A 20328-nucleotide genomic window follows, 5' to 3' on the forward strand; every position below is an offset into this window, starting at 1 on the left:
CAAAATATAACATCGAAAAAATGCTTTGCATATTTAATACAGCCAGCAGAAAAAGAAAATCTAAGGCTGTTTTACAACCTACAAAAAGATAAAATATTTATGATGTTCAGACTATGCTTTCCTATGAATTTTCAGTATACTTACTTCATCCTAATTTAAACTTTCTGAATTCTTAAGAAACCCAAGTCATGACCAATGAGCTGGTCAGAAGTGCTTCTGAATTTCTAACTCAAGTAATCATTTTATCAACGAAGCTTTTCAATACTGCTGTACATTAGAGAATATATTTCTTAAAAGTCTGTTAAGGATTTGTGACATTATCTGATTAAAATATGAGATTATATAATTGGAACAAATCTTGTACAAAGGTTGTCAAGTAAGGTGTCTATGGAAAGGTTATGATTTGATGAATAAGATTATGATATTTGTATACATGTATCATTTTTGTATTTGAAGTTATGAGCATTGGCTCTATACCTGTATTTCAAATACATTTTCTCCGGGGGTAACACCCATAAAATATTTAGCCTGCGTATCTTAAAGGGACCATTCAAATTAAGTGGCTCATCAAATTAAGCGGCTTAACTCACAATGGACCATGGAAGACACCCATCGACGCCTGATAGACTTTCATGTGAACAACATAGAATAGGTAATGCCCTCTGCTGTGACTAAGTGAAATCATGCATGAACATGTGCCTTGACCATGTGACAACACCCACCATCTTGCTACCTGTCATTTTCCACTAGCTGTCCTGAGGGCTTTGTTTGAAACAATGGATTTCCCTCCATATGGCAGAAGCTATAAAAGGCCCTGGAAACATCTCCATTTTGCCTCTTTCCTGCTCAAGCCTCTGGACTATGAACTTATACTACTGGGAGCATTCTAACCAAGGGACTGAGGATCTTCCAATGATCTGGAAGCAAACAGAGACTTGACTTACGCCAGTAGTTTATCCCAACGCTGCTACAAGCCTGAACCAAGAACTTTTCATTTATTGTATGTATTTGATTCCTTTAACCAATTTTAACTCTCACCTTTCTTTCTTTTTATAAATAAACCTTTAAATTTTAGATTCTAAAGGATTCGCAACAGCGTGATTATTGGATCAGATCTGAATTGTATATTGACCTGGGTGGTCCTTTGGGAGCAGAAGAACCTTTTGGTTTGACAACAGTGGTTTTAATAACCACCCATCTTTAAGTCTAGTGCCTGGGTATTGAATCTAGGACTGGAATGTCTAAGGAGACTGCTTTTCTGACTTCTTGTTAACCAGTGTGGTGAAACAGAAGTTTACTTTTGTTGCTGGTCTGGTATATCTTATAGGGAAAATAACCACCAGTTTTGGGGTTTGTCCACCCTTACTCTCAACAATTTGTCCTGAAATTGGTATTCTCAGTTGTGACCCACAAAGGCATAGTGACAGGAGTCATTGACACTTTATGGAAAACTTAGATAAACATTCAATTTAGAAACAGTCTGGCCAATATTTGCCTGTATTCTCTTGTGTTTACTAGGGAATCAAGCATAAAATGGAATCACTGTTTAAAGAAATTTTCTGCTCCTATTCTGTATTACTTGAAGTCACATACTAATAATCTTTATGGTATCCAATCACATCATCACAGTGGATTATGATTTTGAGCAGCCAGCAGCACATTTTTAAACAATAAAGATGCAAATATCCATAGTAATAGAAAGAGAGATGAAAATTAGAGGAAAACATAAGATATAAACAGAATTGTCAAGGTACACATTGGACATGAAAGACAGTTTACTTTACTAATCCCAGGTGGGTTTACATAGCTCCCTTTTGTGAAGTATCAGAGTAGATAGTTTCCACAGACTAGAGTGAAATGAGCTCAAGTCACCATGGTACACCCATGAAGGAGTACAACCTTCTGATTTCCTGGGTCAGGCAGTTGGAGAGAAACTGAAAAGTCAAATAATATTCCATTGAAGCAAGCCCTTAAATAAGTGCCAAACAGATACTGGTGTGGCTGGAATAGGGGACCAAATGTTACAAGTATCTTTTTCCACCTATCGCAGGTCACTTTTTACCAGTATTTCTCAATTAGTCATGTTGGGTACTGGAAAACCACATGATGGAAATTTACACTGCTGCCATCATCAAATCCCAAAGCAAGGGTCTGGGACACTATAAGCAGTGTTAAGAACATAAGAACGGCCATACCGAGTCAAACCAAAGGTCCATCTAGCCCAATAGTATCCTGTCTTCTGACAGTGGCCAATGCCGCATGCTTCAGAGGGAATGAACAGAACAGTTAATCATCAATGATCCATCCCCTGTCACTCATTCCCAGCTTCTGACAAAGAGTGTTATCTCTTCATCATCAGAGACTTTGACCTTAAAGTGAATTTCTACATTTCCAGCATCACTGATCAAACACCCAGAAAAATAAATTTATTTTTAAGTCATCTTTAAGACAAAGCAATCTTGCTTCCTGGAAATGCAGGCACATTCACTGCATATGCTTAGCCATTTGAAATGATTGAGACATTTAGACCTAGGGAAGTTCATTCAATAAAAGCTAATCAGTGAGCTAAGGGATTAAGGGAAAGCAATCCTTCATCAGAAGTATGCTCTTCCAATAGCTAAACACACTACTTACCTGACAGCTGACAACATTAATGAGGCACTAAGTGACAGGTCACTTGCAAAGCCAATGCCAACCCACACCAACTTCACGTAAGAGACAGTACAGAATGAATAGAGGAGTGAGAACATTGGCTCATCTACCAATAGCTGAATCAGTAACCGGCCAATAGTCTTCAAACCAGTTTCATATTGGACATTTGAAAAACGGGAGTGAGGTGGAGCCGCTCACGTTCTGTATTTGAGGAATGGAGTGGGAGTCAGGAACTCCTGAATGCTCAACCCAGCTCTGGCCCCAACTACATCTGTGGCGCCAAGCAAGTCACTTAACCTCTGTCTCAGTTTGCTCATTATTATAGGAATGGTCTATAAAAAGAGACGTCTACATATATATATATAAATAAATGATTAAACTTAGATGGCACTCAAGAATATGAATCACCATTCCTGGGTTTTGTGAGACCAATACAATTTCTTGTTGTGCACTGCAAATGGCTTTTCCTGCATAGCTTTGGTTACAGCTATAACATATATCTAAAAATTACAGCAAGTGATATGTTAGTGTGAATTGAATATTTTGTTCATAATTCCAAAGTCACTCTCATGGTACTTTCACCTCTGCCTTGCACTTGTATATTTTTCCTTTACCAGACTCTTTCATGCCAATACTGTGTATCAGGAGCTGTTTTATTTTTTTGTTAAGTAGTAACTGCCTTCCTGGCAGCTATTTAACTATACTTTAGTCTTTGGACCCCTTAGAGGAAGACCTAAAAGAGTAATGAAATGTTCCATTGGTAAAAAAATTTTCAGCAACACAAATTGAGATTTTCTTTTCTTTTTTTTTTTTTTTTTAAGAGTTTTTTTAGAGGTGTGGGGTTTTTTTGAAAAAAAAAAAAAGTTCTTTAGCGTTTACCTCATTTTTCCCCCCCCGAGTTTACCTGTTCTTGTAATACCTTCCCATTTTTCATCTTGGCCAGTTTTTATTCCCAAGAGCTTCCTTATTGTTTCCTAAAGTATTCTGAATACATAACATATAAATGGGTTTCAGAGTAGCAGCCGTGTTAGTCTGTATTCGCAGAAAGAAAAGGAGTACTTGTGGCACCTTAGAGACTAACATGCTCAAATAAATTTGTTAGTCTCTAAGGTACCACAAGTCCTCCTTTTCTTTTTATATAAATCGGTATTTTTTAAAATTGCTGTTACTGATATTCTCAATTTATTCATTCATTTTCAGACAAATGAAACTCTTCCACGTACAGTTTAATCATAAAAACCTAATTCAGTTTGGGACAAGGACCTAATTTAAGGTCCACTGAATCCTGCAGGTCAGCATTCCATCTACTACACCACCTTTAAGATGAATCTCAGCTTTATTAACTTAAATTGCATGGGCACTATATAAAAAGTCACATTCATTTTGCAGAGCAACAAAGCACACAGGAAAATTGCAACATTTACAATGCAGCTTGTACAACCTCATTTAGCTGATAAGAACTTGTATATAACCTTTGGTCCTTCACTGGTAGACAGCAAGAATCCATACCTTTATATTATGAAAAGAAAAAAAACTAAACCTGAACTATTAATTATGCAGGATACAGAGGGTAGAAGCGAATGTTTAAATTACTGTGTTTTCCAATGCCAATCAGTAATCAGTACTACTCAAATTAAGTAAAACCTAAAGAGTGTGTTTCATTCAATATACACAAATGAATATATGACTTTCAGAGCAACAATTTTAACACTTCACATTCACAGAACAGTCATAATTTTGAATGCTGACTTACTATCAAGGGCTTTATATTTCTATAAGAATTTGTCACAGAACCATTAAATACACCATATTATCTATGGACCCCAAGATATTAAAAAGGGAACTTTACATAAATTAAAAGAGTTACTTTAAGACAAAGTCCACTATGCATCCACCCAACACTGAGGACATGTGTAACCACAATATTATGATTTCTCCAGACAGTGACTTATAAGTTGTCAGGTCACCAGACAGACAGACAAAAAGAAACAAAACCTAATTCAATATGTTGAAGATGGAGAACTGTTGCTGTTTGAGAAGTCTATGGGCAAGCAGAGAGAGAGAGAAAATCAACCAAATAGAAAGCTGATAATTCCTCTGTGGATAAAGGTGATATTCACAAGCCTATATTTACTGAACATATTTTGTTCTCTGAATCAGCATATAATGGGATTAACAATGTAAAATAAATCTGTCCTTACAAATAAATGTTTGTGTGTATAAAGATGTTATTGTTACCATCTGTAACTTTTCTGAATTCTCCCTTTACACAATCAACAATATTTGGCTGCTATGTGAGACTATGTCAGCAGCAGCAGGATAAATCAGAAAATAGATAAGAGAAGGCTTCAGGTCATCATGTACATCGTCAGGCCAAGGAAGGATTTCTGCCTACGGTATGTGTTCAGTGCTTTGTCCAATCTCTTTTTTTAAATGGCACAAGCCATTAGAGTACCAACATTTCCTGTGCAACAGTCTAGTAAACTCCACTGTTAGAAAATACTTCAATATTCAATCTAAAGTTTTCCTCTACTTAATTGCATCCCATAACTCCAAGCCTCTAAACTATTGATCTGATTTTTAATTGAATCAATATTAACTATGGATCAGTGCATAATTACCAGTTTCTAAGTTACTGTCATGACCAGTCACACTTATATCACGAAGCCCCACATTTTATTAAAGAACTTAGTGTAAAAAAGATGACAGTACAGATAAACGGGTTCAGCAGATGGCTAGAAGCTTGCTTCTTCAACAGAGCATATTAAAGAAGTGGATTTGCTGGAGTAGTTCCTTAGGGTATATGCTCAAAGCTGCGATGTATATGCTTGAAGCTACAAAAAAGAGATTGGGATGCCTGAGGGAACAATGCACTCAGAGAGTCAACTGAAGGCGTGGTCAGACACTCAGCAGGAGTTTGGTTAAGTAACCACAAAACTGTACTAAACAATGAGCTGGATTTAACAAAATGGCATCCCTAAAAGGCAAAGGAATCAACAATTCACTATGACAGTCAACCCTCTAAAAAAAGGAAAGGAGAAGGGTATAAAGAGAAATGAGTATATAAGGAGACTGTGGTTATTAAGGACCCAGGCTCAAACTCCTAAGCATTCTTCATGACATCTGTTCTGCAGGTCATTTGGTAGACAACAGAATTAAATGAGGTTAAACAAAATTTTCTGCTGACCCACCGTTTTGCAAGGATATGGCAGAATATTACCAAATATGTTACTATATAACATATACCGTAAAAACAAGGTGATAGGAGGAAAGTGACTTTGATACCTACACAATACAAGAACTCTTTCCAAGAGCACCAAGTTGTTCTTACAAATGAATACTAATTCTCCAGAGACTGTGTCTACCCACAGCTATAAACAGTACATTAGAAGTAGATTGGTACCAATAGTTATTCTTATACTAGGCTTTACAAACTGCTAATTAATTCAAACTATACCGATGTGAGGTGACATTTGTTTAGGTGAACTGGTTGGAAATTAAGGTAGGGAGGATGTGTCCCCTTATCCTCAGAGTGGCACAGTCAGAATGAGTACCCAGAAGTCCCTCTCAGCTCCCACTGCAGTGGTCTATCCACCTGGCTTTGTCTCTCACTCACACACGCTCTACTAGATACCTAAAAGACAGTCTGAAAAGTGCTCAATAGAAGCAGAATAGAAAGTAAATGAATGGCAAAGTTTTTTTGCCTTTAAATAAAGCTGTGGTCACCAGCACAGAGTCCCACTGTCTTAAAGGCACAAGGGTCCATCTGCATGGAATTACTTGCAAGATCAGGGCCTACCTAAGGTTAGATTTCCCAACGGACATTATCTGACTCGGGAAAAAACATTATTTTTGCAGTAATGACCACTGCTTCCCCATATCATAACAGATTTATCATAATGTCCAATGGAACTGTCATGTATCTGTAAATTAGCACAGGAGGAATGGGCCAAAGGTTTGCTCCACATTTTGTTTTTTTACAAGGAAATCCATGAAAATCTGCAAGCTTTTCATGCACTACATGCCTGCAGGGTTCAAGGCCCTCTGGACATAATACAACTAGAGCTCAAGGGCAAATCTGTCATCTACAAAGAGTCAAACTGAAGTACAGTCTGATTCTCCAAGAAAGGTTTAAATAATTTACATGAAGCTAAAGACCCGTGAGGAAAAGTGTGAGAATTCTGGTTTTGGACTATAATTTATTTTTATTATATCCATTTGTGGTATGGCAGAACATGAATTTTATTTGGATCAATATCACCCTCAGATACTACTATGCTGGTTGGAAAGTTTTCTCCATTTGCAGAAATGATGGAAGATTTTATATGGATTTTCAGTGGCTACCCTTAAAAACTTGCTAATTTTGCTAAGGCAAGTTTTTACAGGTGATTCCTGTCACTAAATCATGATTTGACATTTTCAATGAGACATGAAAGAGGGAGTCCTTCCTGGAGACGTGACAAGATTATACCATGGAAGGGGATTCTCCACGTTCACTGAGCCTGAGAATAAGGATTCATAATGCTCTTCTAGACACATATGCCACATAGTATATACTTTGCACTAGAAGGCTGAAGAATTGCCTTGAGCACTTTGTAATAATCCAGTCTCAATTATTCGTTGTTTATATTCATTGCTGAAATTTAGTTTACTGTTTCTGAGACTATTTTGAAAACACCCTATACTCCCAGAGGACCCAACTCCCCTTCAAGAAAAGAGGAGACTTCAATCTTGCAGGCCCATTGAATTCTGTCACAGAATGGTCTCTAGCATGTTTTTCAGAGCTTTATAAATATTGCTCCAAGAAGAGTGGGCATGCATTCTCTTGTACAGGGACACTGTGGACAACTGAAATCCATGTCTTATTTTTCCTGAAGGACTTGATAAGATATAATCTCTGTAAGCAGGAACCATTGCATAATTTATTAAAAATATAAGAGAAAAGAAGTTAGGAATCAGGCTACGAAATTTACTCTAACACCCGTAAAAATGTAACAACCAACAAAAAGTTAAAGTGTAAGAAATGTTTTGTAGTTTCCTTTTATTGGGAAAACTATGCAATACCATTTCTGAAACCTGGAACTATGACAAAAGACCAGACTAAGTACTATATACTGCTCCTTTAAAATTAAGTTTTATAGAGAAATGTGTTTGTTCTTGAAGATTTCAAAGTCAGTACCACCCACATTCATTCAAATGACTTCTCTGTTTCAATACAATAATGACCAGTGCAGTCAGTTTTGGCAACAGGAAAAAATCCATCATTTTTGTATAGCACGCAACACTCATTCGAGACAAAAAGCATTTCTGCAAATAAATCACCAAGATTACAGGGGAGTGAGCTAAATTCCAGTACAAATATACTCACAAAAGGATACTATGACAACAGAGAGCTCTATCTCAGACAGCAAGAGGGGCCTACACAGTCCTTGCTTCTATACACAAAGTGTACAAATTAAGGCCCCAGTCCAGCAAACACTTTAGCAAACACTTAACTTTACTACCTGCGTAGTGTCATCAAAATCAGTGAAACTATTCACAGTAGTTAAAGGTTACACACAAGTGGTTGAAGGACTGGGGCCTATAAACATGTTTTAATGAATTAGAAGCTAAATGTGGGGAATCATGGAAGAAATGGACTAAAAACCTTTTTAATCACTGTTCTTTATTTCTATTACAATAATATGCAGAGGCCCTGATCAATATTGAAGCCACATTGCGCAAGACACTGAACATACACATCAGATACCCGGATGGCTTCAGAGCTAACCGTGTTAGTCTGTATCCAGAAAAATAACGTGGAGTCCAGTGGCACCTTAAAGACTAACAGATTTATTTGGGCTTGAGCTTTCATGGGTAAAAAAGAAGATGCAGCTGAAGAAGTGGATTTTTTACCCATGAAAGCTTATGCCCAAATAAATCTGTTAATCTTTAAGGTGCCACCAAACTCCACATTGTTTTTTATCTGAAGGCACTGTATCCCATTTTGGCCCCATTCTTGCAAACGCTATTCGACCTAGTGCTTACTACTGTGAATAATTCTATTAATTTCTGTGGGACCACTCATAGAACTGAGCCCTAACACCTGCGGTGTTTACAAGGTTGGGCATAAAGACCTACATCCTCAAAAGGTATTTAAGCTTCCAACCTCCCTTGAAATTAATGGAAGTTAAGAGTTCAAATACATTTATGGATCTGGGTCTTACTGTTCAAACCGATACACATGAACAGATCTCTGCACCCACCACTAAGCCCTACTGAAGTCTATACAGCTTCAGACAGGTGCAGGCATCTGCCGGTGCAATTTGTATGGATTATACATTGTATTTCTTTTCCATTAAGTGATGTCAGGATCAACAACGTACTTTATCTGAAATAAAACTCACATAATACTGTACTACCAGGAATGACACCTGCAGAGCACAGCAGAGCAGAACAGGACTGGAAACATGCTTTGTTAGCTCTAGAGGGCATTGCTACTGGGAAAATACTTATACTCTGAAGCATGGACCAAAGCAAATATCTGTGCAGCTGCTGACCTGATAAAAAGGAAAAATAAAGCAGTTGGCTGCCAATGATACTGTAAGTGTCTACAATGTGTGTCTAATTTTATCCCCATGACTATTACTATACACCCTGAGCCTGAGCCTGATCCTGCAGTCCCGGTGAACACCAAACTCCCATTAATTTACAGGGAAGTTTTGCCTAATTTAAAGGCTATATGAAAAAGTTCATTAATTGTTTCATAACGCCACTAAGACTCACAAAGTTATGGCATGCAGGTCAATTACTGACCTTCTCAGGTAAACTAGCGTGCCCTGGACATCACAGACCCAGCAGTTCCCTTAGTTATACAAGAGCAACTCCCACAGAAGCCTACAGGATTTGTACTCCTAGAACAAAGAGCACCAAGGGCAAATCTGGTGGTCTTCCATTTCATTTTTATTCCACCATCCCAGGCATGATAACATTACTAAAAATACGTTTCAGAGTAGCTGTGCTCACTGGAGGTACCTGGTTTTTGTATATTTTTGACAAATCCGGCACATCCCTCATTTGCTGTAAGGGCATAACCCCAAACATCCGATAACCTCAGTGCCATCATTAGGTTACTAGCATGTCTGCGCGCCCCTCATCTGAGGCGACTGTCCTTGACTTCAGGACTAGGGCTGCCTCTGACAGCACAGCAGGGGAGACCAGGAAAAGCAGGAGCGCTGCCCGAAATCGGAGGGTTGCGAACTTTGCAGATTTCGGCGGGGTAGCCACATTAGTCTGTATCAGTAAAAACAACGAGGCGTCCTTGTGGCACCTTCCAGACTAACCCATTTATTTGGGCTTAAGCTTTCGTGGGCTAAAACCCACTTCGTCAGGTGCACGAAGTGGAAAAGGCAGTCGGCAGGTACGAACAGACGGCGCTCCGCAGAGTTGCCCCGGCAGGGTGGTCTGATGGGCACGCATTAAGCACCCACCGTGGCAAGGGGCCAGGTGGGGGCGGGGGGGCCCCCACTGACTGACCCCCCCCTCCCCCGGAGAGAGGGAGACAGTGCGGAGGGGGGGGGGGGGCTTCGTTGATCAGCCCCCCCCCAAGGAGAGGGACGGGGGGGGTCCCTCATTGAGCTGCCCCCCGTCCCTGAGCAGCCCGGGGCGGGCGGAGGGAGCCGGGCGCACTCACCGGGAAACTGCCCCTCAGCAGGGCGGAGCGGCGGGCCAGCCCCCGCAGCGCGGCCCGGGCCTGAGCTGCCGCGGGAGACGCCATCTTCGCCGGGCCACGTGAGCTGCCCCGAGCCGGGGGAGGAGCCGCCGCCCTGCCCGGCTGGCGGTGATGTGGGGGGAAGTCGGCGTGTCCGGGGGCGGGAGGGGTTGTGTGGAGGGAAGTCGGGGGGGTCACTGTGTGGGGGAGGGGTTGTGTGGAGGGAAGTCGGGGGGTCACTGTGTGGGGGAGGGGTTGTGTGGAGGGAAGTCGGGGGGGTCACTGTGTGGGGGAGGGGTTGTGTGGAGGGAAGTCGGGGGGTCACTGTGTGGGGGAGGGGTTGTGTGGAGGGAAGTCGGGGGGTCACTGTGTCGGGGAGGGGTTGTGTGGAGGGAAGTCGGGGGGTCACTGTGTGGGGGAGGGGTTGTGTGGAGGGAAGTCGGGGGGTCACTGTGTGGGGGAGGGGTTGTGTGGAGGGAAGTCGGGGGGGTCACTGTGTGGGGGAGGGGTTGTGTGGAGGGAAGTCGGGGGGGTCACTGTGTGGGGGAGGGGTTGTGTGGAGGGAAGTCGGGGGGTCACTGTGTGGGGGAGGGGTTGTGTGGAGGGAAGTCGGGGGGTCACTGTGTCGGGGAGGGGTTGTGTGGAGGGAAGTCGGGGGGTCACTGTGTGGGGGAGGGGTTGTGTGGAGGGAAGTCGGGGGGTCACTGTGTGGGGGAGGGGTTGTGTAGTGGGAGGGGGCTATGGGGTGTCTGCGTGGGGGGAGGGGTTGTGTAGAGGGAGGGGGCTTTGGGGTGTCTGTGTGGGGGAGGGGTTGTGTGGAGGGAAGTCGGGGGGGTCACTGTGTGGGGGAGGGGTTGTGTGGAGGGGAGTCGGGGGGTCACTGTGTGGGGGAGGGGTTGTGGGGAGGGAGGGGGCTTTGGGGTGTCTGTGTGGGGGAGGGGTTGCGTGGAGGGAAGTCGGGGGTCACTGTGTGGGGGAGGGGTTGTGTAGAGGGAGGGGGCTTTGGGGTGTCTGTGTGGGGGAGGGGTTGTGTGGAGGGAAGTCGGGGGGGTCACTGTGTGGGGGAGGGGTTGTGTGGAGGGAAGTCGGGGGGTCACTGTGTGGGGGAGGGGTTGTGTAGTGGGAGGGGGCTATGGGGTGTCTGTGTGAGGGAGGGGTTGTGTAGAGGGAGGGGGCTTTGGGGTGTCTGTGTGGGGGAGGGGTTGTGTGGAGGGAAGTCGGGGGGGTCACTGTGTGGGGGAGGGGTTGTGTAGAGGGAGGGGGCTTTGGGGTGTCTGTGTGGGGGAGGGGTTGTGTGGAGGGAAGTCGGGGGGTCACTGTGTGGGGGAGGGGTTGTGTAGAGGAATGGGGTTTGGGGGTGTCTGTGTGGGGGAGGGGTTGTGGAGGGAAGTCGGGGGTCACTGTGTGGGGGAGGGGTTGTGTAGAGGGAGGGGGCTTTGCGGTGTCTGTGGGCGAGAGGGGTTGGGCAGAGGGAGGGAGCTTTGGGAGTGTTTATGTGGGGGAGGGGTTGTGTAGAGGAGGAGGCTTTGGGGGTGTCTATGGGGGAGGGGTTGTGTAGAGGGAGGGGGTTTTGGGGTGTCTGTGGGGGGAGGGGTTGGGCTGAGTTAGAGGCTTTGGGGCATCTGTGTGGGGGAGGGGCTTTAGGGTGTCACTGTGGGAGGGGTTGTGGGGTATTGGGGTGTCATGGGAGGGGTTGTGTATTGGGGTGTCACTGTGAGGGGAGGGGTATTGAGGTGTCACTACAGGATAGTGTCTGTGGGAGAGGGTTGTTTTGTGGGTGTCAGTGTATGTGAGCAAGGGGAGAGTGTTTGGGGTGAGTATAGGTGGGAGGTTGGAGGTGTCACTCTGGGTGGGGAAGGGGATGTTTGGGGGTATTGTGCAAGGAAGGGGCATGTGTTTTGGGGTGTGGTGTGTTTTGGGGTATCACTGGGTGGAGCAGAGGACGATGTGTTTGGGGGGTCCCAATAGGAATCCACTCTTCTCACCCTAACCCTGCACTCTCTGGCTTTACAGAAAGAATTCATGATGTGCTCTGCTGCTTCTGTCACTGCTGCTGCATGAGAGATCATCCATTCAGGACAAAGTGCAGCCTAGCCCCTGCCTCATACTTGCTACAAAGTAAAAACTGGGGGCTAAAATTTCAAAAGTGACTTCTGATTTGGGGTACCTCCATTGTTGAGACCCAAACTTGATTGTCTACAAGTCCTGAGCACCTGTGCTCTGAAAATCAGGCCCCTTTATAGTGTCTCAGATGGGCACCTACAAATTAATATACTTGGAATCACTAGTCACTTCTGAAAATCTCGGCTTCTAGACTTTAGGGAGAGGCAGACTGTCAGAGCTAAGAGTCAGATCCACCATCTCTATCTGAGAATAATTTTCCCCAGTTGAGGAACCAGCTGAATGTTGCAAATCTTTCCACTGTACATGTGACAGGAATGCACTGTATACAGAAATGTGTTGGGCCTAGAGCCCTTACTGCGTACAGCAAAAAAACACATTTGTGATCTCAGTAGCTCCTCTCATAACAATTTAATATTTTATGATGCATGTCACTTAAACTGATTCTTTCCCTCGTATAGATCAAAATGATATATAAACATTAGTTACCCTGAGAGGTAGGTAAGTAAATATTATTATCCCCATTTTATGGTACAATCTCTGTAAATTGTGGGATGAAGAAAGGATTTCAAATCCCTTTTTCTCAAGACTAGGATGTGATGAGAGCCAAAGGAGAACCCTGCTGTGAATGCCTAAGGCTTATTGACAAAAAAGGCATATTCTTCAACAAAAAACTTTAAGAAACAGTTAGGGTTGAAAGTGTGTATCAGTGGATTCTTATTAACACCAACAACATTGCACTTCCTTTACAAAAATTCTACAATTGCAGAATAACCCAGCTGCTGGCAAGGCTGGAATTCAACAGCTATTACCCATATTTAAGTGAAATACTGTAATATACTTAAATAAAGCTTCTGAAGATGCTGCTTTTGACTGTATTATAATGTGCAGTCCTCAGAATTAACATAGAAACTAGCATGTGCCTGTTCTTGCAGAGTATTGTGTACAGTATTCAGTACTATGACAAAAAATATAATTTATTTTTGTTTCTTGAGTATGAATCTGTAAACACACCATTATCCAGCTGCCCAAATTATTATGGCTCTCTGCATTATATGTATATATAGCAGATAAATAAACTCTCAGACAATATGTGTGGGTTGCATATACCAATAACATTTGATGGTCTGAAGAACACTTTCACACAGAAATATAAATAGTTAAGAAGTGTCTACACTGCACTTTTTAAATTGCTTAGATTTACCAAACAGAAAAAGGGAATGCAAAAATCCAGTCTCGTTCAAAGGGCTGACTTCTAGATGCCCCTGTGCAGGATATAAGGAAGGTGGAGAAGAGGTAGAGATCTTCATTTTTCACACCTAACCCCCATGCACCTACACAGGAGCCAGGGAAGATTAGGCCTAACTCTCTCTAAAGCAGTAGGCTTTACCTCCATGTAATGCACCCAGAAGTCCTGCTTGGTGCCAACAGAGCATAGTCACTGGTGGACCATGTCTGGACTCCTACACTCCCGGTTGCCTCATATTTGCTCTGGGGAGCACATGCTGAAGCTTTCAAACAGTGAGATCCTGTAGTCTTTACTTGGGTGAATAGTCAGTGGAATTACTCATGTGAGTAAGAGTTGTAGGTTTGAGTTCAAACGTATCTGCATCTGTCTTGTGTAGTTTGCAGTGTTGTTGTAGTCATGTTGGTCCCACGATATTAGACAAGGTGGGTGAGATAATTGTGATGGGGTACCTGGAGTGCAGCCTGGACTGAGGTACTGCTGAGCCCTCCCAAACTTACCAGCCTGGGTTGCCTCTCACTGTGATGCTGATGTCAAGCTCCAAGCCTCTGACAGGCACTGCACTTGCATAGCCATCCACAGGCACAGGCAGGGGCGCACTCAACTGAGTTACATGAATGCTCTCCTAGCCATTCATGAACCTTCAGTAAAGAGACTCCAGCCAATTCCCCCCAGCTCCTCAGCCTTGCACCCCAGAACTGTACTGTCTTGCTCTGGTCAGAAGCCTGGCCAGTGTAAGTTCATTATCCAGTTTGTCACTTCCTCAATGTGGAGTGGACACACACTAGCCTTGTAAACTTAGCTGAGATCCCCAAGCACTTCAACCAAAACACACTTTTAGGTAAAATATAAAACAGATTTATTAACTACATAAAGATAGATTTTAGGCGATTATAGGGAGCAAGTGTAGAGATCAAAGTTGGTTACTTAAGAAAAAAAATAAATTTGCAGTCTAAGTTCTACAAACTAAACAGGATTTGAATCAAGCAGTGTCTCACCCTGGCAGATGGTACAAACAGGTTACAGATCCTCAATAGACAGGGTGGGACTGTTTTCCATCCTGGGACCACCCTCCCCCCATTGAAAGTCTTTGTCCTCCAGATATTCCTCCAGGTGTTGAGTGGAGGGGAGGGAGAGAGGCCAAGTGATGATGTCACTTCCTGTCTTTTATAGTTTCTTCAAGCTGGCTGGAAATATCTATGCTGTGACATGGGAGTCAGTCTCCATTGCATATGTGCTCTCTCTGAGAAGTCCCCATTGCATAGAGTCTCTGGGATTGTGAATTCTTTCTTTGGTGGGTATTGATGAGCCATTAACCACTGTCTGGCTACTCCATCGTTGTACCTGAAAGGCTGGTTGTGGGTGTTCTCGCAACACATTTCAGTAACATATACAGCAGTACATCCTAACCTCACATATAATGACAGCACATACAATCCAACAGAATATTAATGTTCAAAAGATCAAGTGATACCTTGTAAAGGGATACCTCACAAGGCATACTCTGTACAAAACATATAATTATATGATAGCGTTGAATATGGGGGTTCCAGGATACTACTCTGAGGTACAGAGTGTCACAATAATATTTTTTATTGAACTAACTTCTGTAGGGGAAAGAGACAAGTTTTTGAGCGTACACAGACACCTGAAGATCAGTTCTGTGTAAGCTCAAAAGCTTGCCTCTTTCACCTACCTTGCGTCACAGTCCAATGTTCACAGTATTTAGGGAAACTCTTCTTGGCTTCTTGTATCTCTGCCAGACAAAACAAAACAACAAAAAACAGACTTTGGTCCAAAGCTTTTGCTTTTGTGCTTGGATTTTCTTTAGTGTGAAGCAATCGATAAATGTTTTTGCGATTAAACAAGGTCTAAAGAAACATGTTGCAAGGCATCACTGCACAAATCATTATTCAGACCAAATGATTGATAGTTTTAATGTTAAAACATTTTTTTTAAAGTTTCCTTGTATCATAACTAGTAAGGAAAAACACAATCTTAGGTGTTCTCACATTTCCTCTTCTTCAACTTGGCAGTACTTGTTAATAGTGAAATAATGTGCTCATTTTCATATCCACATAGATTACCTCCCAAACTATTTGCTAAAGATGAATGTCATGCCAGCCCGTGGATGGTGTATCCTGCAGTTCAGAAAGGTTGTTTATCATGAACTTTTCATTTAAACATAAAACCATTTGACAAATATAAACTCATTATAGCCAGGAGAGCTGAATGGCAGTTTGTTAAAAAAAATTATTTTTCTAAATAACATATCTGAGCTCATGCTGATACATATCAGGAATAAAATCAGTATTACCGCAATGAAGCACAAAGCATTTATATTTTTATGGATAACAGTTCTCTATTCTGTAATGAAGCATATTTAAGTCAAATCCTGCTTTCCTTGTTCACATTATTAGTCCCATAGGTTTCAGTGGGACTACTGTTGTGAGTAAAGTGAGCAGGATATGACTGTCATGCTTTCATTTTGATCGCTGATAATATGATGGCTGTCACCTATGACTAATTTTAACCCCTTCTTCAAGGTATTTTAGATAATAGCATGCAAAAAGATTTCTGTGTACCCGTTACCTTATGATTGTATCTGTGTCCACAGCAAAATGTTGAAAGCAATTTATTTCTACAATATTTCCTGCATAGTCATTGTAAGTATATATTAAAAGGAGATAACACTAAGACATGTTCTGGTAGGACTTTATAGTAAGTCCTGTCAAACTACTCACTGTATCAATGTGAAAGGGGAGGCAAGAACAGAGAGCTAATGGCACAAAGAGTAGGGAACATCGTTAACATAAGAAGCAGCTGGTAAATAAGGGCAGTTACAGAGGATGAAGGTAGAAAACAGTTTTTATCAGAAGCTCAAGATATGAGTTGTGGCTGGTTCCTGCACTCTCTCTCTCACCCCTCTTTCCCTAGCATCCCTGCATGAGTCTAAGCACAAACTGGCCCTAAATAAGACAGGGTATGGTATATGGTCAGGCGGTGACTGAGTGGATGAAGGGATATATTAACTTAAACAGTACTAAAGTAAGGGCATAAAATTTTGGACAGAAAAAGGAGCATGAAAACAGAAGGTGAAGGAAGAAGGAAGGACCTGGATGAAATAGAGTAGTACTTGGAAGGAAATGTTCTTTTAATGCAGGATGCTTTGGGTAGGTAGGAGTCTTGCCTGCACTGTCTTGAGTCAATCACAGTATAATTTATACTTCCTGCTGTAGATAGATCACCAGCATGCATTTAGATACCTTTTTGCTTTCCGTCTTTCAGATTTCACTAACCTCCCCCGCATTTGTTGAAAGAGCTGTATGAAATGGAGCAATTCAACAAAGGAATAGTGCAACAATCTTTGTTCCTCTTGCCATCATCATCCAGTTTGCCACATTGGGGCTACAGGTACTACAGAGAAGTTTACATTGTTAGGCTGCATAAAAGCTTTGATTTTGGTAATTATGAACAGAGATGCAATGAGGTGTTTAACAACATGAGAAGTCTTTTAAAGTAAGAAAATACTTGGCTAAGAAGGAGAAAAAGGATTGAAAGGAACCAATCTTTTTTTAGATTTACAGCAAAAGTGGATATACCAGATGGAGTAGTAATAGTTCCTCAGCCTTTTGGTGTCAGACTATATACATTTATATAAAAAGGAAATGTGCAGTAATTATGAAAGAAATTAATTGGCTGAAAAGAGTGGAAGCGGATCTTCCTGATAACACCATCCTGGCCACTATGGATATAGAAGCCCTCTACACCAACATTCCACACAAAGATGGACTACAAGCCGTCAGGAACACTATCCCCGATAATGTCACGGCTAACCTGGTGGCTGAACTTTGTGACTTTGTCCTTACCCATAACTATTTCACATTTGGGGACAATGTATACCTTCAGATCAGCAGCACTGCTATGGGTACCCGCATGGCCCCACAGTATGCCAACATTTTTATGGCTGATTTAGAACAACGCTTCCTCAGCTCTCGTCCCCTAAAGCCCCTGCTCTACTTGCGCTATATTGATGACATCTTCATCATCTGGACCCATGGAAAAGAAGCCCTTGAGGAATTCCACCATGATTTCAACAATTTCCATCCCACCACCAACCTCAGCCTGGTCCAGTCCACACAAGAGATCCACTTCCTGGACACTACAGTGCTAATAAACAATGGTCACATAAACACCACCCTATACCGGAAACCTACTGACCGCTATTCCTACCTGCATGCCTCCAGCTTTCACCCTGACCACACCACACGTTCCATCGTCTACAGCCAAGCTCTGCGATACAACCGCATTTGCTCCAACCCCTCAGACAGAGACAAACACCTACAAGATCTCTGTCAAGCTTTCTTACAACTACAATACCCACCTGCAGAAGTAAAGAAACAGATTGATAGAGTCAGAAGAGTTCCCAGAAGTTACCTACTACAGGACAGGCCTAACAAAGAAAATAACAGAACGCCACTTGCCGTCACCTTCAGCCCCCAACTAAAACCCCTCCAACGCATTATTAAGGATCTACAACCTATCCTAAAGGATGACCCAACACTCTCACAAATCTTGGGAGACAGGCCAGTCCTTGCCTACAGACAGCCCCGCAACCTGAAGCAAATACTCACCAACAACCACATACCACACAACAGAACCACTAACCCAGGAACTTATCCTTGCAACAAAGCCCGTTGCCAATTGTGCCCACATATCTATTCAGGGGACACCATCACAGGGCCTAATAACATCAGCCACACTATCAGAGGCTCGTTCACCTGCACATCCACCAATGTGATATATGCCATCATGTGCCAGCAATGCCCCTCTGCCATGTACATTGGTCAAACTGGACAGTCTCTACGTAAAAGAATAAATGGACACAAATCAGATGTCAAGAATTATAACATTCATAAACCAGTCGGAGAACACTTCAATCTCTCTGGTCACGCAATCACAGACATGAAGGTCGCTATCTTAAAACAAAAAAACTTCAAATCCAGACTCCAGCGAGAAACTGCTGAATTGGAATTCATTTGCAAATTGGATACTATTAATTTAGGCTTAAATAGAGACTGGATTTGTGCTGGAAATGGCCCACCTTAATTATCATGCACATTGTAGGGAGAATGGTCACTTTGGATGAGCTATTACCAGCAGGATAGTGAGTTTGTGTGTGTGGTTTTTGGGAGGGGGGTGAGGGGGTGAGAGAACCTGGATTTGTGTAGGAAATGGCCCAACTTGATTATCATGCACATTGTGTAAAGAGTTGTCACTTTGGATGGGCTATCACCAGCAGGAGAGTGAATTTGTGTGGGGTGGGTGGAGGGTGAGAAAACCTGGATTTGTGCTGGAAATGGCCCAACCTGATGATCACTTTAGATAAGCTATTACCAGCAGGACAGTGGGGTGGGAGGAGGTATTGTTTCATATTCTCCGTGTATATATAAAGTCTGCTGCAGTTTCCACGGTATGCATCCGATGAAGTGAGCTGTAGCTCACGAAACCTCATGCTCAAATAAATTGGTTAGTCTTTAAGGTGCAACAAGTACTCCTTTTCTTTTTGCGAATACAGACTAACACGGCTGTTACTCTGAAAAAAATGTACTATTATCTTTTGCAAAGGGCCTAGCATATAATAAGGCAGGAAGGAGAGTTCAGGATTTTCAGTAGAGATAAGCTATAGGTATAAAGAAAAGGAGTACTTGTGGCACCTTAGAGACTAACCAATTTATTTGAGCATGAGCTTTCATGCTCAAATAAATTGGTTAGTCTCTAAGGTGTCACAAGTACTCCTTTTCTTTTTGCGAATACAGACTAACATGGCTGTTACTCTGAAACCTGTCGCTATAGGTATAAAACACTCTGCTCCAACAATGTTGAACACTCTCAATATTGTGGGTAGAGAGACAATTTTATTGAACTTCTGTCAGAGACAACAGAGGACTCTGACTACAGAAAGGTGTTAAGATCTGAGTTGTGGGATCTAGTGAAGGAAAATGACTTCTCAGATGCTGGACTCTTTGATAAGTTGTGACTACCTTCCCCTCAAAGACTTGTAAGAAGCTGTCATAAATATAAAGGGAAGGGTAAACCCCTTTGAAATCCCTCCTGGCCAGGGGAAAGCTCCTCTCACCTGTAAAGGGTTAAGAAGCTAAAGGTAACCTCGCTGGCACCTGACCAAAATGACCAATGAGGAGACAAGATACTTTCAAAAGCTGGGAGGAGGGAGAGGAACAAAGGGTCTGTCTGTAGTCGTCTTGGCCGGGGACAGAACAGGAATGGAGTCTTAGAACCCTTAGTAAGTAATCTAGCTAGGTATGTGTTAGATTATGATTTCTTTAAATGGCTGAGAAAAGAATTGTGCTGAATAGAATAACTATTTCTGTCTGTGTATCTTTTTTGTAACTTAAGGTTTTGCCTAGAGGGGTTCTCTATGTTTTTGAATCTAATTACCCTGTAAGATATCTACCATCCTGATTTTACAGGGGGGATTTCTTTATTTCTATTTACTTCTATTTTTTATTAAAAGTCTTCTTGTAAAACACTGAATGCTTTTTCATTGTTCTCAGATCCAAGGGTCTGGGTCTGTAGTCACCTAGGCAAATTGGTGAGG

At 42.3% G+C, this 20328-nt stretch overlaps 2 protein-coding genes across 2 annotated transcripts in view; one reads left to right on the forward strand and one right to left on the reverse strand.

Moving 5' to 3' along the window:
• SUCLG2 (succinate-CoA ligase GDP-forming subunit beta) overlaps positions 1-10457 on the reverse strand; it is a 236092-nt gene extending 225635 nt beyond the window's left edge. The window contains exon 1 of the mRNA XM_073351050.1: positions 10325-10457. Coding sequence (XP_073207151.1) covers positions 10325-10408 — 84 coding nt within the window. The 5' untranslated portion in view covers positions 10409-10457. The remainder of the gene's footprint in view (positions 1-10324) is intronic.
• A 5887-nt stretch (positions 10458-16344) lies between these two features.
• Positions 16345-19749, forward strand: LOC140915229 (uncharacterized). Its single transcript, XM_078853914.1, has 3 exons — positions 16345-16882; positions 16998-18401; positions 19618-19749. The coding sequence occupies exons 2-3, from the start codon at positions 17391-17393 to the stop codon at positions 19747-19749; spliced, it is 1143 nt and encodes a 380-aa protein (XP_078710040.1). The 5' UTR covers positions 16345-16882; positions 16998-17390.
• Positions 19750-20328: the final 579 nt, after the last annotated feature.

The sequence above is a fragment of the Lepidochelys kempii genome, chromosome 7, assembly GCF_965140285.1.
Source record: "Lepidochelys kempii isolate rLepKem1 chromosome 7, rLepKem1.hap1, whole genome shotgun sequence".
Classification (NCBI taxonomy): domain Eukaryota; kingdom Metazoa; phylum Chordata; order Testudines; family Cheloniidae; genus Lepidochelys; species Lepidochelys kempii.